The 18,748-nt window shown below is 35.6% G+C and overlaps 1 protein-coding gene across 2 annotated transcripts in view; it reads right to left on the reverse strand.

Annotated features, from left to right (window-relative positions):
• Positions 1–4,833: 4,833 nt before the first annotated feature.
• The window catches only part of LOC148943532 (26S proteasome non-ATPase regulatory subunit 5-like), a 49,470-nt gene continuing 35,555 nt past the window's right edge, over positions 4,834–18,748 (reverse strand). The window contains exons 6-8 of one of the 2 annotated variants that reach the window (XM_089101005.1): positions 18,529–18,638; positions 14,912–15,101; positions 4,834–5,094 (exon numbers count right to left, since the gene is read on the reverse strand). In XM_089101005.1, coding sequence (XP_088957131.1) covers positions 4,886–5,094; positions 14,912–15,101; positions 18,529–18,638 — 509 coding nt within the window. In that variant the 3' untranslated portion in view covers positions 4,834–4,885. The remainder of the gene's footprint in view (positions 5,095–14,911; positions 15,102–18,528; positions 18,639–18,748) is intronic. The other variant, XM_089101006.1, reaches the window with a different exon arrangement.

Consider the following 18,748-nt stretch of genomic DNA (forward strand, 5'->3'; position numbering starts at 1 on the left):
AAGAAGGTACTATTTCTTTGTTTCTGTTCTCCTTAGATAACAGATGACCAAACCATCGATCGTAAGAATACCTCCCATAACTGGAGTGTTTGAGGTAGGTACTGCTTCCTTCTTTTTGTTCTCCTTGGAAAAAAAAAGACCAAAGCATCCATCTAGGAGTGTTTGAAGAAGGTACTATTTCTTTGTTTCTGTTCTCCTTAGAAAACAGATGACAAATGCATCGATCGTAAGAATACCTCCCATATCTGGAGTGTTTGAAGTAGGTACTAATTCCTTCTTTTTGTTCAGCTTAGAAAACATAAGAGCAAAGTATCGATCGTAAGAACACCTCCTATAGCTGGAGTTTTTGAAGGAGGTACTACTTCCTTCTTTTCGTTCTCATTGGAAAAAACATGACCAAAGCGTCCATCTTGGAGTGTTTGAAGAAGGTACTATTTCTTTGTTTCTGTTCTCCTTAGAAAACAGATGACCAAAGCATCGATCGTAAGAATACCTCCCATAACTGGATTGTTTGAAGTAGGTACTATTTCCTTATTTTTGTTCACCTTAGAAAACATATGAGCAAAGTATCGATCGTAAGAACACCTCCTATAGCTGGAGTTTTTGAAGGAGGTACTACTTCCTTCTTTTCGTTCTCCTTGGAAAAAACATGACCAAAGCATCCATCTTGGAGTGTTTGAAGAAGGTACTATTTCTTTGTTTCTGTTCTCCTTAGAAAACAGATGACCAAAGATTCGATCGTAAGAATACCTCCCATAACTGGAGCGTTTGAAGTAGGAACTACTTCCTTCTTTTTGTTCTCCTTGGAAAAAAGATCACCACACCATACATCTTGGAGTGTTTGAAGAAGGTACTATTTCTTTGTTTCTGTTCTCCTTAGAAAACAGATGACCAAAGCATCGATCGTAAGAATACCTCCCATAACTGGAGTGTTTGAAGTAGGTACTAATTCCTTATTTTTGTTCTCCTAGGAAAAAAGATGACCAAAGCCTCCATCTTGGAGTGTTTGAAGAAGGTACTATTTCTTTGTTTCTGTTCTCCTTAGAAAACAGATGACCAAAGCATCGATCGTAAGAATACCTCCCATAACTGGAGTGTTTGAAGTAGGTACTACTTCCTTCTTTTTGTTCTCCTTGGAAAAAAGATGACCAAAGACTCCATCTTGGAGTGTTTGAAGAAGGTACTATTTCTTTGTTTCTGTTCTCCTTAGAAAACAGATGACCAAAGCATCGATCGTAAGAATACCTCCCATAACTGGATTGTTTGAAGTAGGTACTATTTCCTTATTTTTGTTCACCTTAGAAAACATATGGGCCATATATCGATCGTAAGAACACCTCCTATAGCTGGAGTTTTGAAGGAGGTACTACTTCCTTCTTTTTGTTCTCCTTCGAAAAGAGATGACCAAAACATCCATCTTGGAGTGTTTGAAGAAGGTACTATTTCTTTGTTTCTGTTCTCCTTAGAAAACAGATGACCAAAGCATCGATCGTAAGAACACCTCCTACAGCTGGAGTTTTTGAAGGAGGTACTACTTCCTTCTTTTTGTTCTCCTTGGAAAAAACATGACCAATGAGTCCATCTTGGAGTGTTTAAGAAGGTACTATTTCTTTGTTTTTGTTCTCCTTAGAAAACAGATGACCAAAGCATCGATCGTAAGAATACCTCCCATAACTAGAGTGTTTGAAGTAGGTACTATTTCCTTATTTTTGTTCACCTTAGAAAACATATGGGCAATATATCGATCGTAAGAACACCTCCTATAGCTGGAGTTTTTGAAGGAGGTACTTCTTCCTTCTTTTTGTTCTCCTTGGAAGAAAAGATGACCAAAGCATCCATCTTGGAGTGTTTGAAGAAGGTACTATTTCTTTGTTTCTGTTCTCCTTAGAAAACAGATGACCAAAGCATCGATCGTAAGAATACCTCCCATAACTGGAGTGTTTGAAGTAGGTACTACTTCCATCTTTTTGTTCTCCTTGGAAAAAAGATGACCAAAGCATCCATTTTGGAGTGTTTGAAGAAGGTACTATTTCTTTGTTTCTGTTCTCCTTAGAAAACAGATGACCAAAGCATCGATCGTAAGAATACCTCCCATAACTGGAGTGTTTGAAGTATGAGCAAAGTATCTATCGTAAGAACACCTCCTATAGCTGGAGTTTTTGAAGGAGGTACTACTTCCTTCTTTTTGTTCTCCTTGGAAAAAGATGACCAAAGCATGCATCTAGGAGTGTTTGAAGAAGGTACTATTTCTTTGTTTCTGTTCTCCTTAGAAAATAGATGACCAAAGCATCGATCGTAAGAATACCTCCCATAACTGGAGTGTTTGAAGTAGGTACTATTTCCTTATTTTTGTTCACCTTCGAAAACATAAGAGCAAAGTATCGATCGTAAGAACACCTCCTATAGCTGGAGTTTTTGATGGAGGTACTTCTTCCTTCTTTTTGTTCTCCTTGGAAAAAAGATGATCAAAGCATCCATCTTGGAGTGTTTGAAGAAGGTACTATTTCTTTGTTTCTGTTCTCCTTAGAAAACAGATGACCAAAGCATCGATCCTAAGAATACCTCCCATAACTGGAGTGTTTGAAGTAGGTACTACTTCCTTATTTTTGTTCTCCTTGGAAAAAAGATGACCAAAGCATCCATCATGGAGTGTTTGAAGAAGGTACTATTTCTTTGTTTCTTTTCTCCTTAGAAAACAGATGACCAAAGCATCAATCGTAAGAATACCTCCCATAACTGGAGTGTTTGAAGTAGGTACTATTTCCTTATTTTTGTTCAGCTTTTAAAACATATGGGCAATATATCGATCGTAAGAACACCTCCTATATCTGGAGTTTTTGTAGGAGGTACTTCTTCCTTCTTTTCGTTCTCCTTGGAAAAAACATGACCAAAGCATCCATCTTGGAGTGTTTGAAGAAGGTACTATTTCTTTGTTTCTGTTCTCCTTAGAAAACAGATGACCAAAGTATCGATCGTAAGAACACCTCCTATAGCTGGAGTTTTTGAAGGAGGTACTACTTCCTTCTTTTCGTTCTCCTTGGAAAAAACATGACCAAAGCATCCATCTAGGAGTGTTTGAAGAAGGTACTATTTCTTTGTTTCTGTTCTCCTTAGAAAACAGATGACCAAAGCATCGATCGTAAGAATACCTCCCATAACTAGACTGTTTGAAGTAGGTACTAATTCCTTATTTTTGTTCACCTTAGAAAACATATGAGCAAAGTATCGATCGTAAGAACACCTTCCATAGCTGGAGTTTTTTGAAGGAGGTACTACTTCCTTCTTTTCGTTCTCCTTGGAAAAAACATGACCAAAGCATCCATCTTGGAGTGTTTGAAGAAGGTACTATTTCTTTGTTTGTGTTCTCCTTAGAAAACAGATGACCAAAGCATCGATCGTAAGAATACCTCCCATAACTGGAGCGCTTGAAGTAGGAACTACTTCCTTCTTTTTGTTCTCCTTGTAAAAAACATGACCAAAGCATCCATCTTGGAGTGTTTGAAGAAGGTACTATATCTTTGTTTCTGTTCTCCTTAGAAAACAAATGACCTAAGCATCGATCGTAAGAATACCTCCCATAACTGGAGTGCTTGAAGTAGGAACTACTTCCTTTTTTTTTCCTCCTTGGAAAAAACATGACCAAAGCATCCATCTTGGAGTGTTTGAAGAAGGTACTATTTCTTTGTTTCTGTTCTCCTTAGAAAACAGATGACCAAAGCATCGATCGTAAGAATACCTCCCATAACTGGAGCGCTTGAAGTAGGAACTACTTCCTTTTTTTTGTTCTCCTTGGAAAAAAGATGACCAAAGCATACATCTTGGAGTGTTTGAAGAAGGTACTATTTCTTTGTTTCTGTTCTCCTTAGAAAACAGATGACCAAAGCATCGATCGTAAGAATACCTCCCATAACTTGAGTGTTTGAAGTAGGAACTACTTCCTTTTTTTTCCTCCTTGGAAAAAACATGACCAAAGCATCCATCTTGGAGTGTTTGAAGAAGGTACTATTTCTTTGTTTCTGTTCTCCTTAGAAAACAGATGACCAAAGCATCGATCGTAAGAATACCTCCCATAACTGGAGCGCTTGAAGTAGGAACTACTTCCTTCTTTTTGTACTCCTTGGAAAAAAGATGACCAAAGCATACATCTTGGAGTGTTTGAAGAAGGTACTATTTCTTTGTTTGTGTTCTCCTTAGAAAACAGATGACCAAAGCATCGATCGTAAGAATACCTCCCATAACTGGAGCGTTTGAAGTAGGAACTACTTCCTTCTTTTTTTCCTCCTTGGAAAAAACATGAACAAAGCATCCATCTTGGAGTGTTTGAAGAAGGTACTATTTCTTTGTTTGTGTTCTCCTTAGAAAACAGATGACCAAAGCATCGATCGTAAGAATACCTCCCATAACTGGAGCGTTTGAAGTAGGAACTACTTCCTTCTTTTTGTTCTCCTTGGAAAAAACATGACCAAAGCATCCATCTTGGAGTGTTTGAAGAAGGTACTATTTCTTTGTTTCTGTTCTCCTTAGAAAACAAATGACCAGAGCATCAATCGTAAGAACACCTCCTTGAAGTGAAGTGTTTAAAGGAGATATAGTGAACTTTAAAGGAGAAAGGAGAATCGATGATACCATTCATACCCTCTTCATCAGTTCTCCAGCTCTCCCCTAAGACTCTTTGTAGAATGGGCGATAACTAAATAAATTATCAAACGATTATTTCTTAAAATCCACGAAATCAAACAACGGCTATGTGCGCGGGGTTTAAATATAGTAACCAGTTTTTGTGCATTTAAATAAAATTATTCTACTGCTTGTTTCATTAAAATGCAAAAACGAACCAATTGAATATTTTATATATTACAAAAATAAGAGAAAGGAGAAGGAATTATCACTGACGACTTTCCATAGCAACTTCAGCCTGGCTTCTGAAAAAGTACGGTCCCTCTCGAAAATGTTCTTGAAATAACTTTGATAATCCTTCACCAAAAATCTGTTTTGCAGATGGGGAACGTGATAATTTAGCAACGATATCGTACTTAGTATTCCTACATTCTTGGTTGGGTTCAACTGCTTTATCCATCAAAAATTCGGGAAGACCTAGACAAAACGACAAATATAAGACATAGCACCGTAATATGTAATTGATTTGTAGTATGTTCATAATATAATTACAATATACAAGTTCAAAATAAAAGTGTTTGATTTTCACCGAAATATAGCCCCTTTCCAATGGACAGGGGAAGTAAATTACGCAAATTGATCATTTAATAGAGGCTTCATAGATACATCCCCTTAAAGAAGCCAGAACCATGCAAGGAGTTCCAATATGTATTGCTGGAAGATGCCTTAGGCGCATGATGACTAAACAGTTTCATAGATCAGTGCTTTTCCATTTACAATTGAACCTACAATTTTTAACAAGATTGGGAAAATAAAATAAAAACTTGTTTATACAAAAATAATAATAAAAGCCTTAATATTCCGGCTTCCCGGCTTCCCATCGACGAGGGGAAAAAAAACAAAATAGTTTAAATAAAACACATTAAAACACACACACATGCTATACGAAAAACGAAAAAAACAAAAAAAACAAAGGAAACTCACATTGAAGCAAAGTTCGATAAGATTTGTGTGTTTTTTTTTTCTTACGTTTTGTTTAAGCGAAGTATTTTATTTGATCGGAAAGTTATTCTGTATATGAGGGTGGGGGAATGGCTACTCCTTCCTTAACCCTCACTCTTTAAGGTAAAGTCTAAGTTCTTTAAAAATATAATTCATTAAAATTCAAGCCTTTCATATAGAACTGTGACAAAAAATCAAACTTTAACGTAAAAAATGAGGGTCAAGAAAGGGGCAGTCCCCCTCATATACTGAATAATTTCTGTTCATTTTAAGTTTTAGTGTTACTCCTTACTTTCAGTTGAAAAAAAAATCCTGCCCGTTTTCAAATCAGACCAGGAAAGTCCCTTCTCTCCCTCCCGTGTGAAATTTACCCCGGATACACCACGAAACTTTGCTCCCCGTGGGAAATCCTTCCCTCCTTCACAGAAAATACCCCCCCCCCCCCAAAAAAAAATACAAAAAATCCATAAATTTCACAATAACAAATACCGCACGAGAACAATGGGCAAATTGCACAACTGGCAGTCCTTTCCCCAGGGACAATAGGGGGTTATGTCATGCCCAAAGGCATATTTATTGGACCTTAAACCCTGTTGAATCAAATGGGTATCTCAAAACTTTGATCGGATGACTTGGGGGGAAAAGGGGCTAGTTGCCCTCCAATTTTTTTGGTAACTTAAAAAGGGCGCTAAAACTTTTGATTTTCTATCAAATGAGCCCTATTTCTATCTTCTGGATCACTTGTTCAATGCGATCGCCCCTGGGAAAAAAAAAATTAACATGCATCCGTGATCATTCTTCTGGTAAAAAATACAAATTCCACATTTTTGTATACAGGGCTTGAAACCTCTACAGTAGAGTTCTCTGATATTCTGAATCTGATGGTGTGATTTTCCCAAAAATTCAAAATAGCTTGACTTTTTGGGGGTGTTTCCGCCCTTTTTCATAAATCAGGTAAATTTTTGCAGGCTCGTAGTTTTTTATGGGTAAGATTAAACTTAGTGAACTTTACACATTTGGGATCAGCATAAAAAACCAATTTTTTTGATGTATCAATTGTTATCAAAATTCTGTTTTTTAGTGTTTCGGTCACTACTGAGCCGAGTCGTTCCTCACTTGTTCGTTACCACGACCTGTTTGATAAAACGTAATAGCCGACATTAAAATCATATATACGAGCTATCAAAAAGAGAATTTTTTTAAGCACTAATTACTGACGCTGCAACCATTTGATCTAATTTTTCAATAGCCTAATCAAATCAGACAGGCAAAGTCAGCTTGGAACACGGTCTGACTTGGCTACCAGCTTCCAGAGACATAAGGGTGAAGCTCTGTTCACCGTGTCTGTTGAGCATCAAAGATTTCAAACAAAGCGTGAAAATCAAGTTATTTCCAAGTGACGAAAATACTTTCAAATAGACTATCGTAAAGTTGAAATTAAGGTGTAGCCGAAATGCTGTAACTTTGATGACTGTTTACAGATGGTATTAATTCAAGAGCGGAAATGACAGAAGAAGGCAACTTTTGGGAACATCCTAAATTCAAAAACAAAAGAAGCTGTAAAAAAGGTAGCAAACACGTTTCGTTCTAACACTTTCGGAACCATTCGAGAGCTAAGCAAAGATAGTAGCATCTCTTAAGGGTTCGTGTACGGCGTTTCAGCCAAAAATTTTCAAATTATTCTGAGATTGTGTATCGATGAACAAAAGGAAAATCACTTGCTCGACATTTTGAACTGGAAACCCTGCTCCTATCTGTACATATTTACCTTACATTATCTAACACCGGGCAACTTTCCAACGATTAAAACTGTACTTAAAGGACACTACTGAGTCACTATTCCTGACAATAATAGGACCATAACAGAGCAACTGAGTCCCCTCTCAAAAAAAGCCTTCCAGAAGTACTTCCAGCCGTAAATTCGATATCAAGGCAAGTTCTTTGGTAATGGTGGACAGTAATTTGAACTAAATTAAATCAAATTATACGGGCATTGCAGCAGCTTTCCAAAACTCCGAAGCGGCATCTTTAAATTTAAGAACGAGCTTTAAACATTTTATACAGAAAGAAAGGATAATCGGTCACGACTTGTGATATGTCACGAAGGTATGAGTAATACAACAGACACGACAAGAAAAATTATTAATCTATATTTAGGTTCCGCTAAAAACGAACCAGGAACTGCTTGAACAGATTCAATGTTACCCATAGTTATTATTTTTCCTATCTTTCTCATAATCTATTCCATAGCCAAAATATGAAAAAATCTTAGCTCCAATATTCTTAGCCTTCACCCGAAATATCTTAGCTAAAAAGTAATCATGCTCTTAGAATTTTTATAGCTTGTTCCACTACTAGGTTTTTTATTTTTACTCGAAAGCAGTTATTTGGTTATTTTTCATAATTGCAGCAGCCTAATAAAGAGCAAATTATACTCCTTAATACTCGAAATTTAAGAATCTTCTATTTAAATATTTGTCTAATGACAAATATTTCTCATGTAACACTATTTTGAAAATAATAATTCATTTCGGATTCGACCGAACAGTCATTTATAAGTCGAAGAAATAGTTGTAGAATCAAACAGTTCGTGGTAGCGAACTGTAAGTAAGGCCGAAACCCCTCAAAAGTATACTGTAAGAGCCGAAACCCCTCAAAAGTGATTTCCGATTGACATAGTGAGTACATAATTGAAATCATCAGTTTCGAGGATATCTGACTGGAGGTCTTCAGTTCCCCATTTTGTACGGCAAGGACAGTAACATTGCAGCACTGATTTGTCTGTTTGTTATTGTTTTTTTGTTGTTTTTTGTTGTTGTTTTTTTTTTTTTCAGTGGTGATTGTATCGAACAAGTTATCGTAGAATATTAGGCGAATCCTAATTTAAATGAAAATAAATTATCTAGATAATTTTTTATGTAAAGAAATAGATGACGACACAGAAAAGAGGCCAGAATGCTTGAGAATTCAAATTCTAAGACACCAATCGATATGTAAACTGGAGGTTTACCGTTCGCCATCTTGAAAACCAAGGAGATCTACAGGAGAGACTATCCAGAATAAGCGAATAAACAAAGAGGATTTACTACAGGCGGTACCGAATCAAAGGATCAGGAAAGGGAACAGACAGCAGGGAATATAAGGATTGATGACATCACTGAAGTTGAGGAAAAATATTTAAAGGAAGGGATATAATTAATGTTTGCATCGCAGACCCAGGGGATTTATTAAACTTGGCAGAGCTTACTCCAGAAGGCATTGTTTATAGCAGCGAAGAACGTGCTAAGACACTATCCAAAATGAGCCGAAAATCAAAGAGGGTCAACAACAGACGATACCAAATTGAAAGGTAAAAAAAAGAACCGATAGCGAGAAAAATAAGGACTGGTGACATGACAGATAAAGAAGATTTAAAAGGAGTTATTAGATTAAAAGAAGATAAATTCTGACACTATTCTTCAAAATAAGCACTATCGCGAAACATGGGGATAAGCTATAGAAATGAAATGGTTTACAAAAACAACTTTTTTCTACAAACCACAACAAGCAAAAGTCGTAGTAAGAACACATCCATAGACCAAATACACCTAGCTCTGATTATTTGTCGGATAAGCAGGATAGTCAGAATGGCTTTACGTGATTCGCTCTTGTCTAGATTCAAGCTAAAAACCAATAGAAAATAGAACGGACGGCTTTCTTCTAATTGTAATATATCAACATGAGCCGACGCCCCGTGCAAGCAATCCCAGCCAATTACCTACAACTCTTTATATATTTATGACTAAAACTATTGAAATTCCTTTATAGTGTTAAGTGTTAATCCTATATGTTAAGGTTAATCTTATAGTGTTAAGCCTATATAGTTATAACAGGTTTCGGTTATGGTAATAAAAGCTCAAATATCCCAGCTTTACCTCCAGAAGGCTTTTCAATGGAAAAAGAGAGCAACAAGACTAAAAGCTAAAACATACAAGAAAACAACATAAAGAGATGAAAAAACGCAACACAAACGAAAAAAAACAAAAAAACAGAAGCTCATAATACTGAAAAACAATAGTTGCTCTTTCGTGCAAGTTCAAAATAAACTCCAGTGGGGTGACAAAAAAAGGCCTAGATCAATCTGTGCCACTAGAGGCACCCAGGCCATCAAGGAGCCGCCAATCCTGCCAATGGTTTGCTGCTGCCAGAATGTCCTCCTACTGAGGTTCGATTTTACGTGTACAGGTTATCCAGATCGGCCTGATGTTTTTCACATGGTGTTTCTGGGTTTGCCTCTGCAGCGCGATCGTTTGTGCTGTCGATGAGGCACTTCATTGAGTAGTGTAAGATTCTCCATAGATGTTGAGGATTCATCTTAGACATAGAAAGCGAGTATTTTTCTCTCTAGTTCCTGGTTCAGGCGCCATTTTCTGGCTCCATAAAGGAGAAATCTTGCATTGTTTTAAGAACTTGTTCCGTCTTTGAGGCTTGAGACATAGGGCGGATATTCCAAAAACCAAATTTAAAGTGGTGTTCTGCATTCATAAGCCTTGACCTTGACAGCGCAGTAGTCGTCATCAAAAGGGGGTCCAGCATAAGGCTCAATACTGATGTTTCAATTCCAATGATATTTTCTCCGGGGGCTGGCCTCGAGGTCCCAGGTGTGGGTTGCAGACCCAGGGCCCAGCCCCTCCGTTTTTTTACACAGTTGAGTTCTAATATGACACCCTAACAATATTGCTGGGCTTTTATTGACAATTCAGGTTCTACCAACTCATTAATTAACTATTTTATAGGATTCTGAAACTAATATGCCAAAATTATACGGAGTAATTTAATTTTCATCGAAGATATTTTAATTCAAAATAGATTTCCTGGAGAATTAATTTGTAAAACTATTGAAAAAATTGACTTGTAGGAAAATAGGAAATACCAAAAACAAAAAACAACAGCATATCTCTACCTTTTTCTTTGTTTTTTTCTATTATTAAGTTATAATTATTAACTCGTTTTTCTCAACTCAACAGCTTTTTTGTTTGTTTGTAACAATTACACGTCAAATTTGTGAGCCATTTTTCGACCACTTCTGATGACAGTGCAAGAACAAAACATTTCTTCAAACTTTTTATCCTTTAATTCAGAATTATTACTAAACTAACAGAAAACCGATGATTGGGCACAGTAAAAAGCACAAGACAAACATTATTATAAAAGATTTGATACAGTAGCGGTAAGAAAAGTTGTCTGTGACCGTAGTAATTTAGGTTCGAATCATAGATAGGACATGTCTTTTCTTAAACAGGGAAGTCTACAGGAAAGATACCTTGCAACGAGGATCAAATAAAAAATGGGAAGAATGCAGAATTACCGGCCTTGAAACAAAAGATTATAGATAGTTATTTTGGTTTAGTCTCTCTTCTTTCAGGTTCTATTGTTCGTCATTGGTTTGTCTACGTTTGTGTTTGTTAATATATTCATGTTTGTCTGTGTTGGGTCTAGATGTGTCCTACTTTCAGGCTGGTTTGACCTGGAACTCAAAATAGAACTCAAAATCAAACTGGTTCCAATTGGAAACCGAGAGGACATAGTAGTTAGAAATATGACACATATACATTGTTGCATACGAATAAACACAATTTCATGACAATAAGGTCAGAAGACTATAAAGTCAAAAATAGAAAATATAGAATTAAACAGAATACGCTTTCAAAATAAGCTAAAAAGTAGAATTTTTTTTCGAGAACCTATGAATATACGAGAAAACGGGGGACGCCAAAAGAATTGGGCTTTACGTAACTTCATCTTTTTAACTCGTTTTCCTCAAGTCACCGACTTTTTTCATTTACGTATTTACATCTCAGATAAATTTGATTAATCTAAGTACGGCCCAGTTCATTTTGCGTCCCTTTTTTTCACTTAAAGTGCGATTCTCAAGAAAAAAAATATTTTTCACTTTTTAGTTCATTTTAAAAACGAGGTTTCAATTTTTTAAATTTTATATATTATCCGGGTTGCAGCAGTAGCTGGCAACCTAGTAAGAGACGATCACGTCCAATGTTAAGAAATATAATAGCCCATAACTCCTAAAAATTGAGTAAGATCAAAATAAAAAGTACACCATTAAAACTGCCTAGTCCGAAACCCCTAAATAGGACAATTTCTGTCTCTTGGCTTGAACAGCAAGGGAAATATATTGGCTTTAAAGTCAAGAAAAGTGGCAGCTACTACAGCATTCTGCTTAAACGGCATCTTTTTTTTTTCTTTTTTTTCAAAGATAGCTTGGCAGTGGAAAATCGTAAAGAGTTGTTCAATGGCTAATTTTAAAGAAAATTAATGGGTTCAAAACCTTTTGTAATTAAAACAAGTTTTTTTTTAAATATAATCAATTTTTTACGAAAACTGCATTTTTCATGTTAAAGATTGACCAATGACGTCATAATCGAAGGTTATAGCCAGGTCGTGTCTTACTATTCCAATTATGAAAAAGCCATAGGCTTTTTCCTGTTTTTATTAGTAAAAACGTGTCACGGTGTGTCTTACTTGAGAAGGACCCAAAGAATAAGAAGATACCAGTAAATGCATTCACATTACTGTCATTAGGGACAAAGAGATAACTAGGGTTGTACTGCCTTCAAGATACTGCTTTGGTTGGCTCTAGTTAACTCAGCTACTTGGGGATTGGTGACACTACATCACAAAACACATATTTAGATAGTACGATCGTCTCCTATCTCAACCAGTAGACAAAGCCGGACCATGATGCAGCTACTCCGGAGAATATTTAAACCAGAGAAAAATAAGCGATATTAGATTTTTTCATGGGTAGCGCGCTTGTGGCATCGATATTCACAACCTGGAGGACAGGAAAAACAATAAGACAAATCGAGCGTCTAGGGGATAAGGAAGAATGCAACGTTGAAGAGATAAAAAAGAAAAAGGAAGATAATTGGTCTGGCTGTAATAATGCAAAAGGTAAAGATAACATCGGTTTGAGGATGGGAAGAAAACAACGAATGAATATATAAGCATAATCAAAGTAAAAATAAGTTTTATTTAAACAATACCATAACGTGATGACATTTGATTAGGAAGTGCATTATAGAAATATTTTAGAAATTGGGCCGTAAAAGGTCTAAGATTATAACTCAGCAGCAAGAAATACCATTTTATTTATTTGCTGGTAAACAAACTGGATGAATATTCTAGGACAGGACTTTTTAGCCTAAAGCCCCGTAAAATTTTGGATCTACCACTAAAATGTGTGTTTGTCTTTAAATTTATCTCTCATGCGTCTTTGGTAGAAAGAAGAAAACTATTAATTTTTAGTATGACATCTCTGATAGGAGAGAAGGTAGGTTTAAAGGAAAAAATAACACGAGGACCCCAGATGGTCATTGTCCATGAATTTCCTTCTCGCTTTGAAACAAAATTCATTGTCGCACGAAATCCCACTTTTGGAATGATAGAAAACCCTACTCTTATAAAAAAATAGAAGTGGCAATATTATATTTATCAATGACTAGGAAAAAAATTAGGCCAATTGCACAACTTTCTCTGGAGGTCATGAGGATCTTTCATAGCGTTAGCAACAAAACTTTATTCTTTCTACGCACCTTGTGGGTAAAGCAAGAGGATTTAAATCCTTAAAACTGAGAACTGTTGTAAATCCTTGAAATGCCAAATAACGGTGCCAGCTCTACACGTGGATTAGAGAAAAATATTCAAAAGCAGAAAGGGGCATTATAAAATTCTGTTAGCTACCGCTCAAAGCCTATGCGAGGTCAATTTTCTTAGAAAGCGAAGCTAATTATGCCATTACTGCCAAAACGACAACTGAATGTAAAGAATAAAAAAACTCAACCCCTCCCGTTCTACAAAAAAGAAAATAGCGACGAAGATCACACTGCCTTTCCGTCACAAACATCAAAAAAAGAAGAAGAATAGGGAATTCTTTTCGTAAAACAGCGGAATTCTAATTTGAATGGATGAATATTTCGGCCCTATATCCAAGGGCCGTCCTCTGCAAAACAAAAATATATGAAAGAAGAAAGATTTGCAACAACTTGCGACCAATAAAACTAAAATGATTTTTTTTTAAACAGTCCAAGTATCCTTACTTCAGCGAACTTCAACCAGGACTGATAAAGAAAGTGAGGTAAAACAAGGCGATTCATTGAAATGAGAGAAGAATAATTAAAAACACGTTTTTATTGCTAATCTTACCTTTTTTGCAGGTAACTTCAAAGGTGTTTTTGTGACTGGTTCTGTGTTAACATCTACTAGTTTCTTTTAAATATCTTGTAAGACCGTTTCTAATTAAATTTATGTATAGAGCATTTAGTGAATATTTCCCCAAGTCCCTATTTAAGGAAATATTATTATTAATCTTAAGTCTGATTTCAATTGCTTCTCGAACTACCTGCTTTATGCCCAGGTCATTGCTAATAAGCGCGGATTCTTCAAAAGATATTTTTAGAAAATCCTAGGATTGCGCATGACTAAAATCATTTGTTTTGGCATATGCAAAAGTCTTTTGCTTTGACATATTAAAGCTTAATAATTAAGCTAGAGCAAATTATGCAAGCAAGGTCATTGGTGGATCTAGTGATGGGCCATACCCCCGCCCCTCCTCTCTCTCTGGCTCCAAACATGCCCCGGACAAAACAAAGTTTGATCAAAAACTGACAATGAACTTGGAAATTTCCGTATTTGCCAAAATTTAATCCAAACTCCCCTTTCAGAAATCCTGGATCCGCCACTCAGTCAAGTCATAAGCAATACCCGTGAGATGGGCCAGTAGCGAACCACTTCGCCGACTCGCTCCCTTTATTTTTGCTTTCGAAGTCATAAAGAATACAGGTTCGCACCATTTTTTCAAAGTTGCTCGAGCTACTGAGAAATATACAATGAACTACTTAACCAACGGAAATGGGAGGACCTTTTATACGCACCGAGAACCTTGGTAACAGATGTTTTTTAGTTTCATCATACTGTCTAGACATGTGTATTGTTCACTATATCTAGCTTCAGTGCTGGTAATGGCCGCGAGGTGCATGCTTTTGATTTTTCCATTTACTGACATTCCACTTGCCGAGGACAAGAATGAGGTTACGTTACACGTTACGTATAACGTTACCACTTCATTACGTGGTAACGTTATACAAGGAGAATGTATTCTACAATATGTAATAATCATTAATGTAGCTGGTAATTATACAATCGTTAAGACTAATAGCACCTCAAATGTTGCGACAAAAAGAAATCGCAAAAAGATTGGAATGAAAGCAGAGAAGTCGTAAGATTAGATACGCACCAGGCTGCGAGTTCGCGAGATGTTGACACCAAGGCTGCTCTATCAGGACACTGAGGAGTTTTAAAGCTGGTTGACGAAGCTCTTGAAAGGGCTGCTTACAAATATTGATAATAGTTTCAAAAGGCTTTCTTTCCAGTTTCTTGAACCAGGATTCCATTAATTGAAGAAAATCGTTTGACTCAATTTGACCCTAGTAAATAGCCGAAAAATAAATGAACTGTGAAACTCCCCAGCTATAAGGTTAAATTTTACAGCCTCCATTGATCTTTTGTCATCTTTTCTCTTTTTTTGAGTTTTAGTCCCAGAGTAAAGAAAAAGGATAAAGCAAAGTAAAGAGACATTTCTCGTCCAAACATCGGTACGAAGGGCAAACTACGAAAACTTTTCAATATTCAAGAACATCATTGCCAATTTTTGGCATTGCATTACCCGTCAACAATAATTAAGTGTAAAACATGTTATTATGAACCGTTTACACGTACTTAATCATCACCGTTTGAATAGTTTGTCAAACCAATTAAATCTAAGCATAATGACTAGCCGTATTAGGCTAAATTTCAACGGATCGGCAGGCGAAAAGCGCCAATGCATTCTTTTAAGCTTAGAAACGAAATACATCAATTCTTTACGAAGAAAAACATCCTGAACATCTTTTATAGGAGGCCTAAATAGCTCTGGAAGTTGGCCGTGTTTGCAAATGTTAAAACAGACGTCAGCAAGCTGAAATTGATGTTCAAAGGTTATAACAACTTAATTTACGGTTTGCTCGCACTAATCAAAGCTTTCAAGGAGTAGCTGATTTCTTTTTTTTTTAAACAAAATTGAAGAGTGTAAAATATAGCAGCATAAAATTGCAAAAAAAACCTCCAACAAGTCAAACGAAACAACAATTTACGGAAAAGAAAAAAAAAACATATTTGCATCAAATACAGGAAACGGAAAATAAGTATAATATCAAGTGGTTATTATTTTCTGGAAACAATTATTAATTGAAAAAAATTAAGATTTACGACAAAGTTAATCATTTTAATCTTAGCTATTTCCAACGGCTGATTAATCATAAATCTCTAGACTAGTTATGTGTTTCTGAAACAAATTGAAAAACGAAGTAAAACTTTACAATATTTAAAATAGCAAACGCGAATTCATGAAAAATTACAAAAAGGCGGAAGGGCTATCACATTAAAGGAAACCTAAATTAAGTTTAAAAAGTTAAAATTAAAGCTAAAAACTAAAAAGAAAATCTAAAATATCACGACAAAAGATACCACGCAGCTGCATCATTGATTCAAATGTCTTTCTAGTTTTTATTTTTGAAAACTTCTCCCAGGATGCAGCGCAGCCGCAGTGCATTTTTTCTCGGAAATACGTCACCAGATTTTGATTTTATTTAATATGTGCCTAAAATTTGGTATTTTCCCCTATTTTATAAAGATTGCTAGAGTTGTTCCGTTTTTTTAAGGTTGGAGATAAAAGACTAAATCACCGGTTTTGTTGCACTCACATGTTTGCGATGCATTCAATTGCTGCGTTCGTTTTCGCTGTTCTATCAAAATCCCATCCCCGGCATTATTAATAAGCTATTCATTTGTAAAACCTCGGTTTAACTTTGCGCTTATACGCCGTTCTTCGAAATGTCGTCCTTAGTTCGTTGTTCTTTAAAATGACGAACTGAACATCATACTCCGTTTCACTACTTTAGTTTTAGTTTTGAGCGCCAAGAAAACCATGCAAGAACCAAAAACCAGCCAGTACATTCATTTGTTAAATTTTGTACATCTCATGCATGGGATTATCTTTGGTTGTATGATTTTTGTCTTTGGTTGCATTTGGTTGTCTTTGATGCATCCAGAAGTATCCTTTCCATTTTCGATGCAGCTGAAATACTATCTGGCTGATTGAAATTCTATCTGTGCTCAAAAGTCTTCCTGGCTAAGGCTTATAAGGTGTTTTTTTCAGTTAAAACGACGTTTTTAGAACAGCGAAAAAACGCAATATAAGAGCAAAACCGAGGATATCTTAATAGAACTAAGAGCAACGGATGGCATAAACGAACGCACCTAATGGGTCAATGCTACTAATGATGTAAATCATTCACAAGTCCAAAATTCGCAAAGCGTTAATAATTTGTCAGAAGAGTTCTTTCATACAATTCACCTTTAGCAGATAATATAGTCGATTTCATTTTCAGAAAAAGTCAATTGCGCAAACAATTTCACCTGCTGACCCTCGTAAAATTCAAAATTAGTTATTGTGTTTTTGCAGCTCAAACTCTCGAAGCATTAATAATCCGTCAGGCAGATTCTTTCGCACAAAGCACCCTTCACAAGTAACATAATTAGCTGAACTTACAAAAGACAAAAACAAATTTACGCAACTAGTTTTACCTGCTCACCCTTGCAGAATAATCAATTAAATCCGAATTACTAGTTATTCAGTCTTCATAAACACAGTTCAAAAGCTAAAGTGAGTCTGTGTTGCTTATTCATTTTTTCAGCTGCTATCGGGATTCGAAATAAGGAATTTCAAAAGGGATTTTCTGAGATCTGGGGACACGAATTCAATACATACATACACACATATATATATATATATATATATATATATATATATATATATATATATATATATATATATATATATATATATATATATATATATATATATATATATATATATATATATGCGATAGCACCTTGAAAATCATTTTTCTACATTTTAGTATGTCTAAGAGCCCAACGTCATAAATCCTAGGCCTCTATGCACGACTGTCGATTTAGAGCTCTGTTAAGTAAAAATAGTAACTTCATAATGAAATGATAGTGAAAGTCCATGAATCGGTACATCATTAACTTTTTTTTAGCAGTGTATAACAATTTTTATCAGTAGCATAAATGAAACAACAAATCAAGACTTAGCTAACCTTGTGCCAAATACCCTTAGGTTAACCCAATAATTACCAAGAAATATTATTTTAATAGCCAAATTTCCACCTTCTCAAACATAACACCGAAAAGTATAATATTTGATTTTTATTCCTTTAACAATCTTCAAAATTTACAATGAAGGAATACTGATTTCTAGATACTGTTTTAATATGTCAAAATCAGTTTTTCCACAATTTATTTTAGATTCCTAAACTTTACATTTAAAAGACGGTTACATAACTTTTGCTCGTTTATTCGGCTAAAAGTTTCGGCAAAAGTCGTGAAAATATTAGCGGGTTTTCATCCACGACTGATGTGCTAAACCAAAATAACGTTTTCAACTACAAAAGGCATTGTATTGACTGTTAATGTCTTTCATCGTTCTCGTTCCTGCCTTTCGGTGACTGGGATGGTTCTTAGGTAATATTGTTCCCAATACTGTATTTGCCTGTTTTTTGTTGTTTTTTTTTGCGTTTTGGGAAAAACTCGGCTGGAAAACTGGTACCTGTATTGAAAGTAGCGAAAAGGGAAATGCCAAGGTCTTATCTAGCTTTTTGCCCGAAGAATAAATATAAGGCCAACCTCCTTTTTTCAAGGATCTCAGCATCCGTTTTTTTATGTGCCTTAATAAAGCAACCCACTGATCAGAGGTGACTCAGTCATAATTACGTTCACATAAGCTATTCTTACCTTTAAATCAAATAATTTTGTAAGGAAATTGATACATCTAATTCTTGTTTCATTAGGTGAGCTCCGTAAAATACTTCCAAAAACAGAAAATAATTCGTCCATTTGGTTTCCTAAAGCACGTAAATGATTAGCATGATCAATCGCAATCAGGAAGCGGAAAATTGAACATTTTCGAAAGATGATCAGACGAATAAGTATATATTAAAAAACAATTATGTAA

This window comes from Artemia sp. Qi Xiang Cuo, chromosome 15, assembly GCF_049724085.1.
Source record: "Artemia sp. Qi Xiang Cuo chromosome 15, ASM4972408v1, whole genome shotgun sequence".
Lineage (NCBI taxonomy): Eukaryota > Metazoa > Arthropoda > Branchiopoda > Anostraca > Artemiidae > Artemia > Artemia sp. Qi Xiang Cuo.